Source organism: Sycon ciliatum, chromosome 6 (genome assembly GCF_964019385.1).
Source record: "Sycon ciliatum chromosome 6, ocSycCili1.1, whole genome shotgun sequence".
Lineage (NCBI taxonomy): Eukaryota > Metazoa > Porifera > Calcarea > Leucosolenida > Sycettidae > Sycon > Sycon ciliatum.
The window spans coordinates 10,322,313-10,346,319 of NC_088648.1; the positions used below are offsets into that span (position 1 = coordinate 10,322,313).

The following is a 24,007-nucleotide window of genomic DNA, read 5'->3' on the forward strand; positions in this document are numbered from 1 at the left end:
TCAGTACCCCTAATGGCCTAGCCACTCTGCCATTTGTTGTCCCCTAGCTCGCTCGCTGTCTTGCTCTCTTCTACTTCATAACAATCATCATGCAATTCACTTTAGTTTCATGATTTCTCTATGTGTATAACACCCTAGTGTTTATCATCTTAGTGAACTGGTGAATGTATTAGCACAACTAGTCACTACATTTCCTGAATTTCCATTGATTTTGTTTCCTACTCTGTTTGTTATTGTGTTTATTTCTGCTGTGGTTGGCTCCAAAGAACTAGGGAGTCATTTTCTACGTTGCATTTATGATAATCAATGAGCTATACATGTGCATTGCAACCGACCACTGTTGCTTTCACCACTATCGTGTTCTGTGTTTTACCCTTACTGATGTTCTGCATGACCTGCTGAAAAATTGTAGAGGAGATAACTGCATGAGACGATGACAAGAAAGTGGGAAACGGTCTTGCATGTTGATTGTATAGACCAACCTCCCTCTCCGTATTGAATGGTGTATGAGTCACCAAGCAACCCACACCCCAAGGGGTATTATAGATACACTGAGCTAGAAAGTAGCGGAGGGAAGGAATTCAGAAAGTAATGATGTACGCATGCTCTTGTAAACCAGTACATGGTATGAGGAAAGGTGTGCAGTCAGACCTCACTCATCCGGTCCTCTTTTATCCGGATCCCTCGCCATCCGCAAGAAAATCGCTGGTTACTGTAAGTCTACAAGTTGTCGGTCCATTCAAATGTCGGCCTCCCAGGGCTAAAACCCATTTCGGCCCATTCAAATTTCGGCCTCCCAGAGCTAAAACACATTTCGGCCGCATTAAATTTTCGCCCTGTACTGCTGCCGCCTGTATACACTGTCACACTGAACCTTGCAAAACAAAATGTCGGCCGCAACAAATTTACATGACCAGGCCGAAAATAGCCGAAAATAAATATGCGCCGAATATTTTGTTGACTTGCAATACCGATTTACAGCATATGCCATGCATACATACAGTAAGTGTGTTCGATTATTCGGTTCCCTCCCCTATGCGGACATTTTTGTGGAAAACGGATGTGTGCGGTTAAGCGAGGTCTGACTGTATTGGCAATTATGAGATCACCTTGATGCTTCTACCGATGATAGACTGACTGCTCCATGTGGGAACAGGCTGTGTTCTTCTTGTGTAAAGTCCAAATTTCTATGACTGTTGTCAATGTGGAAGGACAATAATATTCCATGGGTGCACAAGTATCAATGTGAAAGATAACATTGTTTTGATGGTGTCAATACAGCAGCCATACTGGGAACTGGACAGACAGTGAGTTGGGTCAGACATGGTGAACAGTGAAAAACCACTTCGAAAAGGTGTGTGGTGTATGCTCATCTAAAAAGAGCGATCAATTCTTTAGCCCTCCAAGCTGTTGAATGGTGCAATCCCAGCAGAAGCTGCTTGGGCTTCTACTGTAGCAAGACCGCCGGAAGCAGTTTTGATTGGTTCCGCCATACCATGATCTTTCATACAGTTTGTGTATGATATAGTGGGTACACAGTCATGACCTCCTCAGCAGTAAACATGAGTCGATGGTCAACAAGTTTGTCCGGTGATGATCTGACCAACTGGACCGATCCCGACGGACCTGTGTAGCTTCACTTTCGACTAACTAAGGTCTAGGATGTGTGTGTGTGTGTTTTGTGTGTGTGTGTGTGCGCGCGTGTGTGTGTATGTGTGTGTGTGGTTGTGTGTGTGTGTGTGCACGCGTGCGTGTGTGTGTGTGTGTGTGTGAGTGTGTGTGTATAATTATAATGTGTACGAGTATGTGTGTGTATAATGTGTTTGTGTTTTTGTCTGTGTACGATTTTGTTCTTGCAGTTGTACCAAGCTAAGTGCAGCATAGTGGAGATGGTGATGTGCAGTGCAGTTGTATGGGCTGTGGATCGCAGGCAGCCGATTGTCCTTGCTCTCTCACCACAACACCATAACATGCTGGGAATCGTGGATTGTCGCAACGATGCACCTCTCCTGTACCACACCAAACTGCTCACGCAGCCTGACAGCAGTGGAAAGATAGGTCCTCCGCAACACGTCACAACCCAAAAGAGGTCTCCTACCAGGACAATGAAGTTGAAGACACCACTGCAGCTGTACTTATGGTTGATAATTATGGTGGTAAAGACACACCTGGCAATATGGCGGTAAACACACGCCTGCCCACACACGCTCTCTAAGCTGCAAAGTTCTGGCACAGAGCTCTCCTTCTCACCACCACCACCACCATCAGTTCGCGCCTGGCGCCTAGTCGATGCATGGTTGGCGGAATCCGACATAGCAGGCTGGTACATCAAGTAGCGCATGGCACGTAGAGTCCAGGGGGGACGAAACGTAGATCTACGTCGCAATCGAGCTATGAGGATCTTAGAATACTATCTAGGACTATACACACTGTGACAGAGACAGCAGCTTAGGTTCTGCGAAAGTGCTCAATACCTGATCCAGGCAGGGCGGCGTACACAAAGGCACACAATGGGCGCTTTCGATTACACGTTTACACAATTCTGGAACTAGGTTTTTGTAATTCTGGAATGACCAAAATGTACGAATTCCGGCCATGTAAATGAACGACTGGAATTCACAACGCTTTTTATCCATGGCATATCACAAACAAAATTGGTTGTAAAAAGAGATCAAGTACACCCTCGCGGGGTGCATGTAGACCCAGCTTTGCGTACCGGATTATCAGTTCATCCCAGTGATCGTGAAGGCTCCATGTCGGCAACGATATTGGGCTTCGATAAAGCTGAACACGTGTGCGAAAGGACCACCCATAATGATCTACTCTCACAGTCAGCTCCCAGTCCCAGCGGAAACTCCAACTGCGGCAAATAGCTTTTCGGGAAGACAAAAGACAGCAGCAACCACATGCAGTTGTAGCCCTGCTTTCGCGCCACACCGACCAGGGAGATTCTTCCTTGACCTGAGTCATGCATGACCAGACCGGTAACACACCGAGCGTGCAAGTCTGGCGCCAGAATTAGAGAAATTCCGCCCTCTCTTCAGAATTGACGGAATTGGATAAATTCAATTCTACCGACGGAATTTGTGTAATCGAACTGTGCAGGATTTATCGGGTGTTAGCGGCCGTCGTGAGTTCCCTTCGGGAATGTACACGATACTTTACTTTTTTTTTCTGTGCATCAACAATAACTAATTCTAGAATTGACCGATTTGTGTGTAATCGAACTCGCCCAATGAAAACCTTGGGCAAATTCCGTTGTGACTCACAGGTTTCTGACAACTGACAACTGTGTCTACGACCAGGGAGTAGTAGTGTACAGTCAGTATTGTACTACTCCCTTGTCGTACATTATTATGAGTTTTGATCTGTAGAATTTTTAAGACTGAAAAGCTACCAAATCATAGTAACGAATATGGCGACCAGAAAAGAAGTGGAGTAACGGGATTCTTCCTTGGCTGACAGTCTGTAACAAGGTGTTTGTGCCTGGTTAAAGGGGAAGTTAAGGCAAAAATTAAAATTTCATCAGTTGTAGTCTTCGGGGTGCTGAGTCGAATGGTCGTGGTCCGAGGAAGCTGAGACGCTCCCTTCCTACTTGAATCCCAATCGAACTCGCGCACTTCCACCGAAACTGGGTGACTGCGCCCTACTAGATGGGGATTTGTATGCAAAATGTCACTAAAAGCGCCATTTCGTTCTTATAAAAGCACGGATGACCGCGATTGGCCCATATGTTGTAGTCTTTTGGACGCTGAGTCGACTGGTTTTGGTCCGAAAAGGCTGCGATGCAGCGTTCCTCCTTTATTCCCAATCGAACATGGTTGAAGAAGCGGGTCACGTGCTCCTGCGTACACCAGTCACCTGGTCACCGTGCCTGCAGGGTACAACTTACTAGCCTGTTTGACCTTTTTTGGGTGCAGTCCTGTCACTCGAGTTGAACTCGAGTTGAACCTTGGTGTGAAAGTTGTCACCTGCTGGCGTGGTGACCAGGTGATTTGGGCACCCAGGAGCACGTGACCGCTTCTTCAACCATGTTCGATTGGGAATAAAGGAGGAACGCTGCATCGCAGCCTTTTCGGACCAAAACCAGTCGACTCAGCGTCCAAAAGACTACAACATATGGGCCAATCGCGGTCATCCGTGCTTTTATAAGAACGAAACGGCGCTTTTAGTGACATTTTGTAACAGTCACCTGTGCGGTGGGTACGCGTTTTTGAGCTCCAGTTCTTGAAACCTTTTGGACAGCCCAGCCGGCATTAGGCCGGACTGGAGGTAAGTAGGTAGGTTGTAGCAGTAGTAGTAGTAGTGGCAGCAGTTGCAGTAGTGTAGTTAGGTAGCTAGGTTGTGCACAACGAGAATCTTTGCGCCATGGGTGAGCTCTCAAGCGCGGAGCAGGTGAAGCTACTTTGTAGCATTCCCGGAATACATCACAACGTGGTCAGCCTTGTAGATACTTTGAATGCTTTCGTCAGTGAGGCCAGAAACAACGAAGTACGCCTCCAGCGGAGAGTAGACGAGCTCGCCGGCCTGGTCTTGGATTTAAGGCAAGAAATGAAGTCATTGAAGGAGTCCGCCATTATGGCAGTCAAGCAACCATTTTCAAAAAGCGAGCTGGGCAAGGAGATCAAGAGTGCAGGTAGTAGTAGTACTACGAGTAAGAGTACCCGTGCCAGTAGTCCTGGACAGTCAAAGCCACGCGCAAGTGACAGTGCAAAACTGCCAAACCAGCAGGTAAAACACGTGGGAACCCACACTGAACCCCGTACCCGTAGCGCCGCCACACCCTGGCAGGCAACCAAGACAGTGCCCTCTGGGGACACAGAAATGGAGTATTCTGAGTCTGATGCAGGGGATACTGGACTCCTGCCTGTCAGTGTCAAGCCCGTTTTCGGTGCTACTACTGCCAACGCTGGGCCTAACCAGGACACCCTACCGGCCGCTGCAGGTAGTGTTGAACCTGAAACTGGCAACACAGAGCAAGAGGAAGTGGATGCCATAAATGACGACAGCTGGCAGCTGGTTGCTGCAGCCCCACCAAGAAGCCGGAGAGCAGTAGTGTTTGTTGGCAACCTTAGCAGCACCTGCACAATGGAGGGTCTCACGGAGTTTGTGCACCGCCGGTCTGTAGCAGCCACAGGGAACATCATAGATGTCCACTCATGCAATGTACACACGGCAGCTAGCGGCAAAGTATCCGCCAGGGTCACCATCGATGCAGCTTGCCTGGCCACTGTGACATCTGCCAATTTCTGGCCTCGGCCTCTCTACTGCAGGACATGGAAATTCAATCCACCCAAGAAGCGCAGCGGCAACGACAAGGCCCACAGCAGCAGTAATGGTGGCAGTGGCGACGGCAACGACAATGCCCACAGCAGCAGTGACGGTGGCAGTGGCGACGACAGCAGCGGAAACGACTGTGGCAGTGGCGGCGGCAGCAGCAGTGACGGTGGCAGTGGCGACGACAGCAGCGGAAACGACTGTGGCAGTGGCGGCGGCAGCAGCAGTGACGGTGGCAGTGGCGACGGCAACGACAATGCCCACAGCAGCAGGGACGATGGCAGTGGCGACGACAGCAGCGGAAACGACTGTGGCAGGAGCGGCAGCAGCAGCCGCCGCAATAGCAGCAGCGACAGTTTTCCCAAACCCGGCGCTGAGTTAACTCGGACCCCTGGGCAGAAGTCACGACCCCACCAGCGTGGTTCTCCCGCTGAAGACCAAGCTGCAAAGCGCGTGGCTCCAGTCAGCAAACAGTGATGTCTGCTGCCAGCCATATACCCCTGCTAAACCCCAATGCTACTCCCTTCCAGCCTCGAAGGTCCCGGGGCTCCCAAAGAACAACCAACTGCAACAACCTCAAACTGTTCGTCACGAGCCTCAACATCGGGTTTTTGAATATCTGCAGCCTGCGCTACAAGCTGCATGCACTGGACAGCCTTGCCCACCAGCACCACTGGGACGTCGTTGGCGTTGCCGAGACCTGGCTGGATAGTACAATCTCGGATGGCGAAATTTGTATTCCCGGCTACAGTGTTGTTCGCTGTGACCGGCCCGATCGCCAGGGTGGGGGCACATGCCTCTATTACAAGACATCACTCCCAGTTACCTATCGTTCTGATCTGCACAATAGCCACCTGGAGGCTACCTGGATAGCTATTGGCGGAGGGCAACACCAGCACCTCGTTGGATGCCTCTATCGCCCACCAAATGCAACTGCTGATTTCTGGGGCCACCTGGACACAGTCCTCCACAATGCTGCCACGATCACGCCATCAATGACACTGGTGGGTGACTTTAATATCAATCTGGCTCAATGCATGACCAGTCGTCCTCACCAGCGCTTCTGGGACCTTATCGGATCGTATGGGCTCCGCAACTATGTTCAGTCTGCCACACGAGTCACACCCCGATGTCCGGATGGAACGCTGCTTGATCTAGTGCTCTCCACCGTGGGTACTATAAGTCATTGTGAAGTTGTACCCTGCACGATCAGCGATCACTTCCTTGTGCATGCAAGTCTGTCTCTACCCTCCTCGCAACACCCACTGCAGCGGAAATCAGTGCGCCTCACCCGCAAGATCCGTGCCATTAACCTTGCAACATTTCGTGAAGATATTGCCTCGTGCAGCCTCCACTCCTTTCCCCCTGCTGCAACTGTAGACGAGATGTGGAATGGCTGGCATGCCAAGTTTATGTCGGTTCTCGAAAGTCACGCTCCCCTGCGTGAAGTCAGAATCTCCACCAGGAGGACTCCCCCGCCATGGTCCGACCGTGATCTATTCCAACTGAACATGCGCAAGAATAGACTTCACCGAAAGTGGCTACGAGATAAGACTAACGTGCATCTACATGAGGAGTACAAGCGAGCCCGTGCAGAAGCCTCAAATGCTTACCGGCGAAAACGCAATCAGCATTTCCAACAGCAGTGTCGTGATCACTCCTCCAACCTGCGGAAGATGTGGTCCGTGATCAACTCTGTCACTAGCCGTTCTCGTCAACATCATCAGCCAACGTGCGACATCACAGAAGTCTCGGATGCCTTCCACAGCATTGTACATGATCCGTCCCGTCCGGCGCAGCTCCAGATTCCCATTGGTCCACAGCCGCAAGGCTCAATGCTGACCTTCCAGTCAACTACCCCAGATGAGGTCAAGCACCTCCTGGAACGGATAAATCCCTGCAAAGCCACAGGCAGTGATGGGATTCCTGGGTGTCTGCTACGTGCTTGCGCTGACCTGTTGGCTCCATCGCTTTCAGTGCTCTTCAGCTCATCGCTGAGGCATGGTGAAGTCCCTCTGGCTTTCAAACATGCTGTAATAAGCCCTCTCTTCAAAGCTGGCGATCCATCGGTAGCTGCGAATTATCGTCCTGTGTCGCTCCTGCCGATCGTATCCAAACTACTCGAGAAGATAGTCCAGAAGCAACTTGTTGCACATCTGGAGCGATCATGTGCCATACCACCGACTCAGTTTGCCTTCCGCCGTGAGCACTCCACAGAGGACGCCCTAGTTGTAGCAACAGATGCCATCTTAAAGGCCCGGGACGACAAGTTGACCACAGGCGTCTGCCTAATCGACATGTCAAAAGCCTTTGACAAGGTCAATCACAGCCAACTGGTCCGGGACCTATTCGATCTTGGCCTGGACAATGCCTCCCTTCGCTGGTTCTGCAGCTACTTAAGCGATCGAACCCAGCAAGTGCGCATTGGCCCCACCTACAGTGTTGCTGCTAAGTGCTCATCTGGTGTACCTCAGGGCTCGGTCCTAGGTCCGATCCTGTTTAGCATGTACACCCGTGATGTCCCTGCCACAGCCCATCCTGCTCCATCTCTGCAATTTGCCGATGACATTGCAGTGCACTGCCACAGAAAATCAGTGCTAGCCACATCAGCCTGCCTGTCAGGGGCCGTCACCAACGTCGCTGACTGGCTCAAGCATCGACATCTGCTACTAAATGACAAGAAGAGCCAGGTCCTGTCAATTGTACCACAACGCAATGCGGGTCAGCATGTCGCTGTCCGCTGCAACCAGACAGAGCTTCCCCTGAGCCCAACAGCAAGGTACCTCGGCGTGACCCTTGACGCCGCTGTGAAGTGGGACCCCCATGTTGACGCGATGGCGAAGAAAGTTGTGCAGAAGATTGGAGCATTGTGGCGGTCCCGCAGATGTCTGAGCCTCAGTAGTCGCATCCAGTATGTGAGGTCAGTCATCATGCCTGACCTCCTATATGGGTCTAACGCCTTCTCTTCCTCCCTCAAGGTTTCGCAGCTTGATCGCCTTCAGGTCCTGCAGAACCGAGCGGCGAGAGCGGTATACGGTTTGCCGCCTCACACCTCGGCTCAGCCTCTGCTCGAACGGATGTCCCTGTACAGAGTTCGGGAGTGCTACGCCCAGAAGCGGCTCGTCCTGGTGTGGCGCTGTGTCAATGGGAAAGCCAGCAGTGTCCTCCAGGACCTATTCTCACCATCAGCTGGCAGCACCACCCGGCACCAGGTTTCCAGGGGCCTCACTGTCCCCTCGGCACAGTCAGAAGCCGGCAGATCTCGCCTGGCCTTTCAGGCAGCCTTGGCCTGGAACGCTCTCCCAAGGAGTGTAAGGGAGATCAAGGCTGCCCAGCAATTTAAGCTTGCCTCCATCCCCTACACCTTGCAATGAATGCTCTGTCTGACTTTTCCCGTCCACACACCACGTCATTTACTCTTCTCTGCGTGCTTGTGCGCTTATGAACTCTTTGTGTTCCCTCTGTTGACGCTTCAAAATCGCTCTATTGACACTGCAAAATCGCTCTGTTAACGCTACAAAATTGCTCTGCGTGCTTGTGCGCTTATGAACTCTTTGTGTTCCCTCTGTTGACGCTTCAAAATCGCTCTATTGACACTGCAAAATCGCTCTGTTGACGCTCCAAAATTGCTTATCATCTCCATCCCTCCCCCCCCCCCCTCTCTCTCTCTCTCTCTCTCTCTCTCTCTCTCTCTCTCTCTCTCTCTCTCTCTCCCCGTAGCTCTCTCCCTTTTGAAATTCGCTTCCATAGAATTGGGCACCATTGCCCGTTTGGCCTTGCGAAGCAAAATAAAAATCAACAACAACAACAATAAACCTTCCGACTCCCTACCAGCTCGAAGTATTCAAGTAACGACTTTGTGAGTGTGACTCTACACACAGCTAGTACAGCTACAGCCTTACAGGTGCATGTATATACATGTACCTAGTGCATGTCTACCTCGTGTTCACCAAACTGATCAGTGTTAGTCTTCTCCCATCTCCTAGATACTGTAGAATCCACACAGTCTACTAACAATACAATGACGTCATGACATTGTAATAGTACTTTACTTACTTCTATGAAGCAATGTATTTGTGGCCTTCCAAAGTAGTTCCGTGCTTTGCGGACACAAAATAGCAACTTTAGCGTTTCGTTACTTTCTCCGAAGCAGTGGTAGGGTTTGAAGCGTCTCCTCTACAATATCCACTGTACTAGGTTTGGTAGTGAGGTATCTGTGACTTTCAGCACTTTTCAATGACAATGGCGGGATCAAAGAGACCCGGCGACACCTTTTTTTTACTTTCTCACTTCCTCAGGCTCTGCAGTGTCGCCTCCCACTGTCGCAGGTACTGTCTGTAGACCAGGTAGACTGTAGTAGGAAAATGCTGGCCAGTTCAGTTACTACAAGTTAGTTGCACAATCATGTACATGTAAGTACTTGGTTCGCTGTTGTTTGCCGTCACTGGGTCTGGGAACACTGACCCGCCGCTCGTAGTCGTAGTTGAACTGAGAAGCACAATGCAGCTTGTGCTTGCTTACATGTACTGCTCGTTATACCGACCTGTCCGTAACAAATACCGGTAGTAGCAGGGAAGGAAATTCCACAAAGGTTGGCGAGCCGCTACGTGTTGATAAGAAGTTGACCGAGTACTCGTAACGTTATAGTGTGTACCCGAGCTACGAGCTGTGAGGCGAGGAGAGACTGAGTGGACTTTGTCCGACTCTTGAAGCTGCACATGCGAGGTACCTAACTGACATGACATTGTTTTTCTTCGTTTTCATCTGCTCAGTTTCCGGGTGCATTCACTCGCGTCAAAAGATGTAGGTACCAACACCAGCAATAGCAATAGCATGCTCGCAGCTGGGTCGCTGACAGTCCCAGTAGTCACTAGAAGGACATTCACATGATTCCAGCAGACGATGCCAGAATATTTCTGCAGCGCATATCCAGGATATCACCTCGGCTAGCGCAAGCCTTGTTGGCTAAGTCAGTATGCACGGCTGGGTTCCACAGCACTACATTGCAGTGGGTTGAAGGACTGGAGTCCAGCCATCCACACAACATGTTAACACTCCATGCCAAGCTCAAGGTGAGCACTGCTTGTAGTCACTTTGTTTTCTTGTGTTTTGATGCAAACACTTGGATGAGATTTACCTTGCCATGAATGTTTCGACTAATGCAAGTCATGTGTGTTGTGTGCGCATGCGCTCATATTATGTACAGTGCTGCTCACTGAAATCCAGTCGTGAGAGTCAAGTGGGCGCCGAGAGTCAAGTTGGCGCCGTGCACCTTTTCGCAGCCCAGTGTTCGCAGGTCTAGGGCTGTGCAACGCCCGGCGCGTACTTGAGAAACTTACTTGACTGGATTTCATTCAGCAGTCCTGTAGTTAGAGCATTGAAAGCATAATTAATTATTACAATCATGTAGTTTCCATGTTTTGTATGCTAGTGAGCCTAACGTTATGACTATTATGATGGGTGTGTGTGAATGTGTGTGTGTGAGGGGGGGTGATCATTGTGAGGATGTGATTCTGGGCTGCAAACACGTGAAAGACAGAATATGAGTTCCCGTATGTCACGTGATTGTCGCCTTGGATTCAACCAATGACAGATCAAAATACACGGGCTGGAAAGCGTGGTCACATACACAGGACCATGTACATTGAAACCTGTCCAAGACGACCGCTCAAGGGACCTTCAAAATGTGGTCTCTGTTGCCAGGTGGTCTCCTTGTCCAGTAGCATTTGACTGGCAATAGCACCCTCTCGTTGTCAGGAAATGTTTGCTTGTGCTACTTCTCATCCAGTTGACTTCTTATTATGACTTTGTACGTTATAATTTTGTTGAGCTCCGGTTTTCCCCTTCATTCTAACTCAAGTGCAGTTTAGCGTGTATTGGCTTGTGATTTCCTTTCTTCTGTTTGCTTGGCATTTTATCGCTCCACAGGTACCCCCGGTCTCAGGTGCTCTCACATTTGTGCAATTGTTGATTTTGGTCCTGAATTGTCCTCCCTGTTGCTTTGCTACCGTCCTCCTCCTTCCTCCACCTTTTTTTCTTTTCTTAATTGGCCTCATTATGGCATTCGCTTCCATGTAATTGGGCTTGTAGCCCGTGTGTACTTGCGAATTCAAATAAAAATATACATACATACATACATCCCTTGTGTCCTGGTTTCAGTGGTCTTCTAGGACAGGTGGTTGCCTTATCTCCAAGTGGTCGCCTTGACAGGTTTAACAGTACATCACTGATAGTGTCCAGAATGACAACAAAGAAGTACTACAATGTAGTGCAGCACTGACTATCATGTACTGACATGACATGTGACAAACTGTTTACTGATGTGCATGCCCCAGAGGCAGGAGCAGAATCGGTCTGGCCTACATGTAGTCCCCGTGGTCTGTAGTGTTGTAGTGTGCACGGCTCCTATCAAGTCAGGCCACTGTCTGTATACACTGCATACAGACTAGTGCGCACTCTAGCCTAGCTAAGCTGGCGATAAAACATTTATGGATGAATTAAAAATCATTTTTGCCCAGTAAATCGAATAGGCTTGGTGTAGTGCCGTACTGGTATGTACAGTGACTTTGTCTTTGAGTTTCCAGTGTTCTCTGTTGGTGTATCTACTGAAGTCAGATTGAAGTCACGGTGTTGTGTGTGTGTGTGCAGCTGTGTTGATTAGCCATGTCCAGACCAGAGTGTGGATCATGCAGAAGTAGTAGTAAGCATGGCAAGCTGCTAAAGTGTCTCCACTCGTTGTGTGTGGAGTGTTTGGAAAAATACATCAGTGGCAAGGGCTCTGTGGGTTGTCCTGAATGTGGAACAACCACTCCACCACCACACAGAGGCGTGCCCTTGCTGCAGTACCTGCCAAATAGTGATGTGTCTAGTGATGGGGTTGGAGAGGAGGTAGATGCTGCAAGTGCTGGCCGTAAGAAGTTGTGTGATGAATGTGGTGAGGATACAGCAGCAGTGGCTGTTTGCATGGACTGTGGGGACAATTTCTGCGCTATCCACGCAGAGGGCCACCCTGTATCTCGCAGATCATACAAACACAGGGTTGTGCCACTCAGTGAGGCCGTGGAACATACAGGTGATAGAACATCAGCCAGCCAGTACCAATGCTCATTCCACCCCTCGTTTGTACAGTGTTCGTATTGCTTGAGTTGTGAGCAGCTAGTGTGCAAGCAATGTGTAAGCAGTGGTGATCATGCTGCTCACAATGTGCAGACTATCACTGATGCATCGTCTAGCATTCGTCAGTCCTTGAAAGCCAAGCTGAATAGCACATCACATGGAAGTGGCAGTGTTTTTGACGAGTCGATCAAGAAGTCTGAAGCGGCACTAAGCGGACTTCGTGATGAGACTGAAGGCGTGTCCTCCCGGATCAACGACGTTTTTGGTGGTCTGAAGAAAGCCATTGATAAACGTCAACAGGAGCTTCTGGATGATGTGGATCGACTGCAGTTGTCACATCTTCTTCCCCTTGAAGAGCAGAAGCGGCACGTACTTGCTGGTGCCTCATATAGCAGGAAAGTTCAACATATGGCAGAGAACTGCACTGAGGATGTGAATTTCTTGAAAATGAGTGGATGGCTGGAGGAAGCAGCGAAGAATGCTGTGAGTGCGTCCGAGAGAGATGTGAAGGGGTTTGCTCTGGGAACTCTATTGTTTTCGCCATACCACGTCGAGGAGCTGACTGCAGCCATTGCCAGAACTGGTGTGGTGAGTGACATTGGTATGCTGTCATCGGAGAAGAGTAGCATGACTACTGCAGCCAGTGTTGAGGAGGGAGACGACCTTACCGTGATCATTGAGCCAAGGAATGGCCACGGTGATAGTCTGGCTGTGACGGAGGCACACTTGTCTGGCGTTCACGTTGACGTAACATCTGCGGACAACACCACCGACACCATTCATCCTGTGCTGATGCCCGACAGTAGTCCTAATGAAGGCACTAACATGATTGCAACGTACAAGACGACCGGAAAGAAAGGTTCAATGCAGGTATCAGTCATGATTGGAGATCACCATGTAGCTGGAAGTCCTGCAATGGTTACCATCGTGGATCCTCTTTGGTTTGATCCCAGCCAATGCCATGCTGATCTTGCACTGTCAAACAACAACCGAACGGTTACTCGTGGAGCTGCTGCTAGCGGTAACTGGAGGTCAGTATGTGGCGCGAGGAAATGGAGTAGCGGCAAACACGAGATATCCCTCCGTCTTGATCGCATCACTGCCGGTAACGTTCACCACATGTTCTTCTTGTGTAATGCCCAGCGTCCACGACTAAACACATATCAAAATGGAAAGAGTGCGTTATTTGGATGGTACGGCCACAGCGCCGGTGGTCACGGTGGTGACTGGACAGGGACTGCACTGGGTCAGCCGTGGAGAGCCGGTGACGTCGTTCATATGTCGTTGGATTGTGACAGTCAAACGTTAGTCGGACGTCATGAGCGGACTGGAGCAACCGAGACACTGACCAACGTGACAGGTGAACTCTACCTCTACCTCAGCCTGCTTTACAGTGGAGACCAAGTTACTATCGTGTAAAGCTTCAATCCGCTTGATCCACAAGAAGGCAGTTATGAGTGCATATATTCATATAATTATATGTGCATGTACGTGCCTGTGTGTGTGTGTGTGTGTGTGTGTGTGTGTGTGTGTGTGTGTGTGTGTGTGTGTGTGTGTGTGTGTGCCTGTGTGTGTGTGTGTGTTTGTGTGTGCGCATGTATGCATGTGTGTGTGTGTGTGTGAGAGAGAGAGGGAGAGAGAGGAAGGCATCAGACTGCAGAGTGAGTGACCCAGTACCCCTAATGGCCTAGCCACTCTGCCATTTGTTGTTCCCTAGCTCGCTCGCTGTCTTGCACTCTTCTACTTCATAACAATCGTCATTCTATTCACTTTAGTTTCATGATTTCTTCATGTGTATAACACCCTTTGTGTTTATTGTCTTAGTGAACTGGTGAATGTGTTAGCTCAACTAGTCACTACATTTCCTGACGTTTTCATTGATTCTGTTACCTACTCTGTTTGTTATTGTGTTTATTTCTGCTGTGGTTGGCTCCAAAGAACTAGGGAGTCATTTTCTACGTTTCATTTATGATAATCAATGAGCTATACATGTGCATTTCAACCGACCACGGTTGCTTTCACCACTATCGTGTTCTGTGTTTTACCCTTACTGATGTTCTGCATGACCTGCTGAAAAATTGTAAAGGAGATAACTGCATGAGACGATGACAAGAAAGTGGGAAACGGTCTTGCATGTTGATTGTATAGACCAACCTCCCTCTCCACATTGAATGGTGTATGCGTCACCAAGCCACCCACACCCTAAGGGGTATTATAGATACACTGAGCTAGAAAGTAGCGGAGGGAAGGAATTCGGAAAGTAATGATGTACACATGCTCTTGTAAACCAGTACATGGTATGAGGAAATGGTGTGCAGTCAGACCTCGCTTATCCAGTCCTCTTTTATCCGGATCCCTCGCCATCCGGAAGAAAATCGCTGGTTACTGGTAGTCCACAAATTTTCGGCCCATTCAAATTTCGGCCTCCCAGGGCTAAAACCCATTTCGGCCACATTAAATTTTCGGCCTGTACTGCTGCTGCCTGTATACACTGTCACACTAAACCTTGCAAAACAATACTTCGGCTGCAACAAATTTTCGGCCAAACATGTATGAAAAATTGGCAGAATTCGGTTCTTTTTCTGGTAAGTTTCATGCATGTTTGGTATGTGGATAAAGAAATGGAGCAGAATTCGAGGAATTGCCCGCCATAAGGTTTGTATGGTTCTGCCAATTTCACTGCTTTTCGAGCAGAATCTGCCACCTTTTCGAGCAGAATCCGCCGGTCCCTATCTGGCGAGCTCCCGTATTAGGCGATTTTTCACACAAACATGACCAGGCCGAAAATAGCCGAAAATAAATATGTGCCGAATATTTGTTGACTTGCAATACCGATTGACAGCATATGCCATGCACACATACCGTACGTGTGTTCGATTTTCCCGTTCCCTCGCCTATCGGGATATTTTTGGGGAAAACGGATGTGTGCGGTTAAGCAAGGACTGACTGTTTTGGCAAATATGAGATCACCTTGATGCTCTTACCGATGATAGGCTGACTGCTCCATGTGGGAACAGGCTGTGTTCGTGTAATGTCCAAATTTCTTTGACTGTTGTCAATGTGGAAGGACAATAATTTTCCATGGGTGCACAAGTATCAATGTGAAAGATAACATTGTTTTGATGGTGTTGATATAGCAGCCACACTGGGAAGTGGACAGACAGTGAGTTGGGTCAGCCATGGTGAACAGTGAAAAACCACTTCGAAAATATGTGTGGTGTATGCTCATCTAAAGAGAAGCGATCAATTCTTTAGCCTTCCAAGCAGTTGAATGGTGCAATCCCAGCAGAAGCTACTTGGGCTTCTGCTGTAGCAAGTCCACCGGAAGCAGTTTTGATTGGTTCCGCCATACCATGATCTTTCATACAGTTTGTGTATGACATAGTGGGTATGTATAACCTCCTCCTCCTCCGACGGACCTGTGTAGCTTTACTATCGAGGATGTGTGTGTGGGGGGAGGGGGTGTATGTGTGTGTGCGTGTGTATGTGTGTGTGAATGTGCGTTTGTGTGTATGTGTGTATGTGTGTGTGTGTGTATGTGTGTGTGTGTGTGTGTGTGTACGCCCATGTGTACGCCCATGTGTATGAGTATGTGTGAATGCATGTGTATGAGTATGTGTGAATGCATGTGTTTGTGGTCACTTTTTGCTGTATCTGTGTTGGGTTCTGTTCTTGCAGTTGTACCAAGCTAAGTGCAGCATAGTGGAGATGGTGATGTGCAATGCAGTTGTATGGGCTGTGGATCGCAGGCAGCCGATTGTCCTTGCTCTCTCACCGCAACACCATAACATGCTGGGAATTGTGTATTGTCGCAACGATGCACCTCTCCTGTACAACACCAAACTGCTCACACAGCCTGACAGCAGTGGAAAGATAGGTCCTCCGCAGCATGTCACAACCAAAAAGAGGTCTGCTACCAGGACGACAGGAGTACAGCTGTCATTGCCAGAAGGTCATCGAGACCGTGCTACCACTATGGTGGGACGTGACGATGCTCCAGTACGACCACATCACACAAGGCCACACAGCACAAGCAAAGTGGTAACAAGCGTCACAACCTTTAGCGGCTCAGACTCGTCTCCTCGAGCTGGCCGCAAGTCTGCCCCAGAGGTGGATATGTCACGTGATAGCTTCACCTTTGCGGGTCGGTCCACAAGCTATCCATTGCTGCAGGGCAAGATGGATGTGATGAAGGAGATCAACTCCGACGACGAAGAATGCAATAATGTCATCAGCAATGGTGGTGGTGCCCTGCGGGACAGAAGACGCAGCAGAACGATGTATGATGGTGAAGCCACTGGATCACCAGCACAACGTGAGTTCTGTCTTGAAGGTAGCTTGTACTACTTAGCACAGTCCTGCACATCCATCTTAGCCTTTGACAATGCTCTGTGGGTGGCCAGGTCCTGTGCGGATATTCTAATCATCAGCAGTGATCTAAGACAGGGTTGTCCGTTCCTGGGACAGCTGTCCTGCTCACTACATCGTGACGTGAATGTCTCCGCTCTTGGCAGTCAGCACAGACTTGCACTGTGCTCCGATCAGTATGTTATCAGTCAACTACAGCTGCTGCACGCCGACAAGACCAGGGACAATCGTGTGGTGGTGTGGGCGGCATGTGAGCAGGAAACACTGCACCAGCACAACCGACACTGTCGTTATCTGGACCGCTGCAGTGTGCCGTCAACTATCCACCGTGACAAACTCGACGGACATTCGACTTACCACCGCCTCTTCATCCTGCCCAGTGCATCTATCATTGTTGCAACTACCGTGTGTGCATGTTACACGGGGCTCACTGTGAACCATATACGGTCGTGTAAGATTCTGGTTCATTAAAGCTTACGTGAAAATCATGCTAAGCTGTTGAACTGGTGAGGTATAGCTGCCCAGAGTGGATACTGGCATTGTCTGTGGATGTGCTTGGCTGTCTGGAGTGGATACTGGCATTGTCAGTGGATGTGCTTGGATGGCTGGAGTGGATACTGGCAAGCTGGGTCGCTCACCACTGATCTAAACCAGCAAGCTGATCTACTTAGTCTCTACAGCCTAGAGTAATGGCTGATGCCGGGGCACATGAAGGATATGATGTGTAGGCAGGACTAACTGGTCGCTGTCTGTATCGGTGGTGATCTTGTCTGTTTTCCCATGCAGACAACTAACCTGCTCAACATTGTCATATGCGCTCTCATGGTTGACTCTGTGATGTTTGTACTGCATGTTCTCTTCGTGCTGTGTGAACATTCCACTGTGAGCAAACACAGTTTAATGTCTGTGATGATACAGCACAGCTAATCTCCAACCTAGCCTTGTTCCTTTTTAACATCTTTTCTGGACTAGCGCTGTGTGGACTGTATGGGTGTTGAGCCGGCTGATAGGTGAATAGTTCACACATTCTTTAGAGCTGTAGAGCTAATATGGACTTTACTTGAGGAATGTGCCACTCCGGTCTTCTACTCATTTTGGATTTCAGTTCCATTCTAAATCAACATTTCACTATATATTTGCAAATGTTTACGAATTGAAGCTTGAGCCTTCCACTGCAGAATGATCATAATTATTGTAATGTTCATCCCTACATGAGTTAATTGATGAGTTTTGATCCAATGCTCACACTAGCGATGGCACAACAAAGTGCTTTTCTGTCGTTACTCAGAGTTTCGTGTTAAAAGAACCTCTCATCATGCCAACTTCATGGTGTGAGATATGATACAAAACTCTGAGTACCGGCAGAAAAGGACTTGGTTGTGACATTGCTGTGTGAGTATTGACTTTTGTATTACTGCCTCTGTTCACTGGCCATAGAGCACAATACCGTGACAGTCTGAGCATCTTACTCTTGGAATAATGTCTAGTACTATACACAGAGGCAGTAGGCTTAGCCTTAATAGGTTCTGCGAAAGTGCTCAATACCTGATCCAGTCACGTACACAAGGGCACACAATGAAAACCTTGGGCAAATAATAATAATTCCGTTGTGACTCAGAGTTCCACGGCTGAACCAATCCTCAGACAATTGTGTTTATGACTATAACATGATTTTGGATCTGCAGAATTAAAAAAAAACAAGCTACAAAATTAGCGAATGTAGCGACCAGAAAAGAGTAATGCCACTACTAATTCTTCCTTGACTGACAGTCTGTTGCAAGGTGTTTGTGCCTGCGGTCAAACCTTCTGACTCCCTACCTCGAAGTAACGACTATGTGAGTAGAAGAAGGACAAAATGTTACGAGTTATGACTAACTGTCCAGCAACGTAACCAGATCTTATACAGTCAGCGAGTGACCTTGTCAGTTTTGTGCCATTTTGTCGCACTCGCTGACTGTATAAGATCTGGTTACGTTGCTGGACAGTTAGTCATAACTCGTAACATTTTGTCCTTCTTCTTTTCACAATAATTATTTTAATTTAATTGGCCCACCATCCGAGTTAGACTATTGTGAGTGTTACTCTACGTACAGGTGCATGTACATACAGTGCATGTCTACCTCGTGTTCACCAAACTCGGCGGCATGATGCAGTGTCAATCTTCATGTAGAGCACTGTACTTTTAATACTTACTTCTTTGCAGCAATTTTATTAATTTTGTGGCCTTCCGTAATAGCAGTACTATAGGAAATGCTGGCCAGTTCAGTTGCACATTCCGGTATACCTGGTTCGCTGGTGTTTGCTATCACTGGCATCAGTGGGTCTGGGAACACTGAGCCGCTGCTCGTAGACACTACTCGTAGTCGTAGTTGAACTGAGAAGCACAATGTAGATCTACTATGCAGCTTGTGCTTGCCTACTGTACTGCTCGTTTTGCGCCCTGTCCGTAACAAAATTGTGGCAGGGAATGACATTCCACGAAGGTTGGCGAGCCGCTACGTGTAGGTAAGAGGTCGACCGAGTAATTTCAGTGTGTACCCGAGCTGCGAGCTGTGAGGCAAAGAGAGACTGAGTGGACTTTGTCCGACTTTGGAAGCTGCACATCATCAGCACAATGTATGAGGTACATGTACCTAAATGACATGACATTGTATTTCTTCGTTTTCATCTGCTCAGTTTCCGGGTGCATTGCACAACAAGATGTAGGTACCAACACCACCACCAGCAATAGCAATAGTATGCTCGTTAATAGCATTAGCATGCTCGCAGCTGTGTCGATGGCAGGCCCAGCAGTCACTACAAGGACATCCATGATTCCAGCAGAGGATGCCAGAATATTTCTGCGGTGGCAAAAATCACCTCTAGCGCAAGCCATGCTGGCCAAGTCAGCTTTCATGACCTGTCTGCCCGTATTCCACAGCAGTACATGCAGTGGGTTGAAGGACTGGAGACCAGCACAAGACATTCCAAGGACACGGTGAGTATTACTCGTATTGTGTTTTCGTGTGCTTTGATGCCGCAAACACTTGGATGAAATTTGTAACAAAGTTTACCAGAAATGTCTCGACTGATATGTTGTGCGCGCACTTGTGTATGTACCACGAGCAACCTCATTTTGCCCATATTCACTATGTCATAATGTAGTGGCTGTCATAGCGGGTACTACATAATTGACGTAATCTTTTCGACGACGCACCCTCTGCGAGCCTTTTGGAGAGTTTTCCCTCGTGCACTTGGCTGGGCTTTACACTACAAGGTCGGTGCCCAGCACGTGCTCTCACACTGCTCTGCGGCAAAATCCGCGTTTGTCTGAAAAAAGGTGACGTAAACAAACAATTCCGCCGTGGGCGCGGGATATCTGCAGATTGTGCAGGAGATATCCGGAGTTGCACACTCTTGTTTATCTACTCTTGGTGTTATGATGGGAGTGTGTGTGTGGAAGGGGGTGGGGGGGGGGGGGTGGGGGGTGATCATTGTGAGGATGTGATTCTGGGCCGCTATCACGTGGAAGACAGAATGTGAGTTATAGTACAGTCCGTATCGCCTATAAGGTTGGCGGCTATAGTAATATACCGGATATAGTGATCAATTTCCCAAATTCATTTTCATTTGCCATAACTAAGTATACACAGTTATCGCGTATAGTAATAATCGTCTATAGTAATATATCGCCTATAGTGATCAAATTCTTATTTCAAAAGACCTTTATTACACTATATTTGCATCGGTTATAGTGATTGATGTAAAATCAAGCGATGTCAGAGGAGAGCAGGGTGTTACTTCTTCGTGAAGAACTTGTCCAGTGAGTGCTGTTTGGTGAGTTTTGCTTGTACAAGTTGCCAAAATATGCCTCCATCATGAGGAAATCCTGATTTTGTGTGTCAGGAGCTACAGCCAGCTACATGACATTGTACATGTACATGTATGTAGTGCGTATGTGCACGGCGCGCTGAGTCGTTTGACACCCCACTCGCATACATTGCATGCAGTATCGGTCATAGTGATATATCGCTTATAGTGATAAAATGCTCAAAATCAAACACCAACGCTATAGGCGATACTGACTGTACCACTACCGGTAGTATCAAAGAAAGAAAATTTTTGGCTGGAGTATTTGTCTTGTACTGGACAAGTCTCTGAGAAACGGTAAGAAAGGCCGCAGACTTTCAAGAGAGAACATTTCGTAGAAAGGAGATTCAGACTGGAATACATCGGCTGAAGACGTTTTCCTTTGACATCATCACTTCTGGCTAGATGGAATATCCTTCCATAACCGGATGGAATACCAGGTGCCCAGTTTAGGTGGGATCAGTCACTCAGCTAATGATGATAACCAGACTAGTCTGGTCGGTATGCACGGTGAAATCATGAGAAGATTTCCATGTGTGCAGTTGAAAAGTACATCTCGTAGTATGCCCCTTAGGTCAGTCAGGGTGCACCCACACACACACAAACACACTGGTTTGGTGAGACCGTGCTGGCTGACTACAGCAGCAGTGCAGAGGCAAATCAAGACTCGGGGCCAGACATATACTTGACTATGTTTATCACTGATAGTGTCCAGAATGACAACACAGCGCTCACTATCTACTGACATGACATGTGACAAACTGTTTAACAACTGGGTCAAAGGAGAAGAATCTGCCTGGGCCTAGATGTAGTCCCCGTCGTCTGTAGTGTGCACGGCTCCTATCAAGTCAGGTCACTGTCTGTATAGTGCGTACAGACTAGTGCGCCTTCTACTCTAAGTTCTAGTCTAGGCTAAGCTGACGGTAAAACATTTGTGGATGAATTAAAAATCATTTTTGCCCAGTAAATCGAATAGGCTTGGTGTAGTGCCGTACTGGTATGTACAGTGACTTTGTCTTTGAGTTTCCAGTGTTCTCTGTTCGTGTATCTACTGAAGTCAGGGTGTTGTGTGTTTGTGTGGAGTTGTATTGAGTAGCCATGTCCAGACCAGAGTGTGTATCATGCAGAAGTAGTAGTAAGCATGGCAAGCTGCTGAAGTGTCTTCACTCGTTGTGTATGGAGTGTTTGGAAAAATACATCAGTGGCAAAGGCTGTGTGGGATGTCCTGAATGTGCAACAACCACTCCACCTCCACAGAGAGGTGTGCCCTTGCTGCAGTACCTGCCAGACAGTGATGTGTCTAGTGATGGGGTTGGAGCGGAGGTAGCTGCTGCAAGTGCTGGCCGTAAGAAGTTGTGTGATGAATGTCCTCTAACTGGGGATACTGCAGCAGTGGCTGTTTGCATGGACTGTGGTGACAATTTCTGTGCTATCCACGCAGAGAGCCACCCTGTATCGCGCAGGTCGTACAAACACACTGTTGTGTCGCTCAGTGAGGCTGCAGAACGTACACGTGATAGAACATCAGCCAGCCAGTACAAATGCTCATTCCACCCCTCGTTTGCACAGTGTTCGTATTGCTTGAGTTGTGAGCAGCTAGTGTGCAAGCAATGTGTAAGCAGTGGTGATCATGCTGCTCACAATGTGCAGACTATCACTGATGCATCTTCTAGCATTCGTCAGTCCTTGAAAGCCAAGCTGACTAGCACATCACTTGGAAGTGGCAGTGTTTTTGACGAGTCGATCAAAAAGTCTGAAGCGGCACTGAGTGGACTCCGTGATGAGACTGAAGGCTTGTCCTCCCGGATCAACGACGTTTTTGGTGGTCTGAAGAAAGCCATTGAAAACCGTCAACAAGAGCTTCTGGATGAGGTGGATCGACTGCAGTTGTCACATCTTCTTCCCCTTGAAGAGCAGAAGCGGCAGATACTTGCTGGTGCCTCGTATAGCAAGAAAGTTCAACATCTGGCAGAGAACTGCAATGAGGATGTGAACTTCTTGAAGATGAGTGGATGGCTGGAGGAAGCAGCGAAGAATGCTGCGAGTGCGTCCGAGAGAGATGTGACGGTGTTTGCTCTGGGAACTCTATTGTTTTCGCCATACCACGTCGAGGAGCTGACTGCAGCCATTGCCAGAACTGGTGTGGTGAGTGGCATTCGTATGCTGTCATCGGAGAAGAGTAGCATGGCTACTGCAGCCAGTGTTGAGGAGGGAGACGACCTTACCGTGATCATTGAGCCAAGGGATGGCCACGGTGATAGTCTGGCTGTGACGGAGGCACATTTGTCTGGTGTTCACGTTGACGTAACATCTGTGGACAACACCACCGACACCATTCATCCTGTGCTGATGCCCAACAGTAGTCCTAATGAAGGCACTAACATGATTGCAACGTACAAGACGACCGGAAAGAAGGGATCAGTGCAGGTATCAGCCATGATTGGAGATCACCACGTAGCTGGAAGTCCTGCAATGGTTACCATCGTGGATCCGCGACCACGGTTTGATCCCAGCCAATGCCATGCTGATCTTGCACTGTCAAACAACAACCGAACGGTTACTCGTGGAGCTACTTCTAACGGGTACTGGAGGTCAGTATGTGGCGTGAGGAAATGGAGTAGCGGCAAACACGAGATATCCCTCCGTCTTGATCGCATCACTGCTGGTAAAGTTAACCACATGTTCTTCTTGTGTAATGCCCAGCGTCCACGACTAGACACATATCAAAATGGAAAGACCTCATTGTTTGGATGGTACAGCCACTATGCCAGTAGTGGTGACTGGACAGGCAGTGCACTGGGTCAGCCATGGCAAGCCGGTGACGTCATTCAAATGTCGTTGGATTGTGACAATCACACGTTAGTCGGACGTCATGAGCGTACCGGAACAACCGAGACACTGACCAACGTGACAGGTGAACTCTACCTCTACCTCAGCCTGCTTTACAGTGGAGACCAAGTTACTATTTTGTAAAGCTTCAATCCGCTTGATCCACAAGAACGCGGTTATGCGTGCATATAATTATATGTGCATGTACGTGTGTGTGTGTGTGTGTGAGAGAGAGGGAGAGAGAGGAAGGCATCAGACTGCAGAGTGAGTGACCCAGTACCCCTAATGGCCTAGCCACTCTGCCATTTGTTGTCCCCTAGCTTGCTCGCTGTCTTGCACTCTTCTACTTCATAACAATCATCATGCTATTCACTTTAGTTTCATGATTTCTTTATGTGTATAACACCCTTTTGTTTATTGTCTTAGTGAACTGGTGAATGTGTTAGCACAACTAGTCACTACATTTCCTGAATTTCCATTGATTCTGTTTCCTTCTCTGCTTGTTATTGTGTTTATTTCTGCTGTGGTTGGCTCCAAAGAACTAGGGAGTCATTTTCTACGTTGCATT

At 48.4% G+C, this 24,007-nt stretch overlaps 4 protein-coding genes across 4 annotated transcripts in view; all 4 read left to right on the forward strand.

Moving 5' to 3' along the window:
- Positions 1 to 349, forward strand: part of LOC135820032 (E3 ubiquitin-protein ligase TRIM45-like) — a 2,579-nt gene extending 2,230 nt beyond the window's left edge. The window contains exon 1 of the mRNA XM_065333333.1: positions 1 to 349. This exon is cut by the window's left edge and continues 2,230 nt beyond it. The gene's annotated coding sequence lies outside the window, so the exon portion shown is untranslated.
- A 5,404-nt stretch (positions 350 to 5,753) lies between these two features.
- On the forward strand, positions 5,754 to 10,084 carry LOC135820033 (uncharacterized). Its single transcript, XM_065333334.1, has 2 exons — positions 5,754 to 7,479; positions 10,050 to 10,084. Exons 1-2 carry the CDS (start codon positions 5,754 to 5,756, stop codon positions 10,082 to 10,084), a joined length of 1,761 nt encoding a protein of 586 aa, XP_065189406.1.
- LOC135820034 (uncharacterized) lies at positions 9,825 to 17,688 on the forward strand. The gene is made up of 3 exons (XM_065333336.1): positions 9,825 to 10,349; positions 16,072 to 17,166; positions 17,548 to 17,688. The coding sequence occupies exons 1-3, from the start codon at positions 10,164 to 10,166 to the stop codon at positions 17,686 to 17,688; spliced, it is 1,422 nt and encodes a 473-aa protein (XP_065189408.1). The 5' UTR covers positions 9,825 to 10,163.
- A 4,098-nt stretch (positions 17,689 to 21,786) lies between these two features.
- Positions 21,787 to 23,583, forward strand: LOC135820035 (E3 ubiquitin-protein ligase TRIM9-like). Its single transcript, XM_065333337.1, has one exon. The coding sequence runs from the start codon at positions 21,787 to 21,789 to the stop codon at positions 23,581 to 23,583; it is 1,797 nt and encodes a 598-aa protein (XP_065189409.1).
- Positions 23,584 to 24,007: the final 424 nt, after the last annotated feature.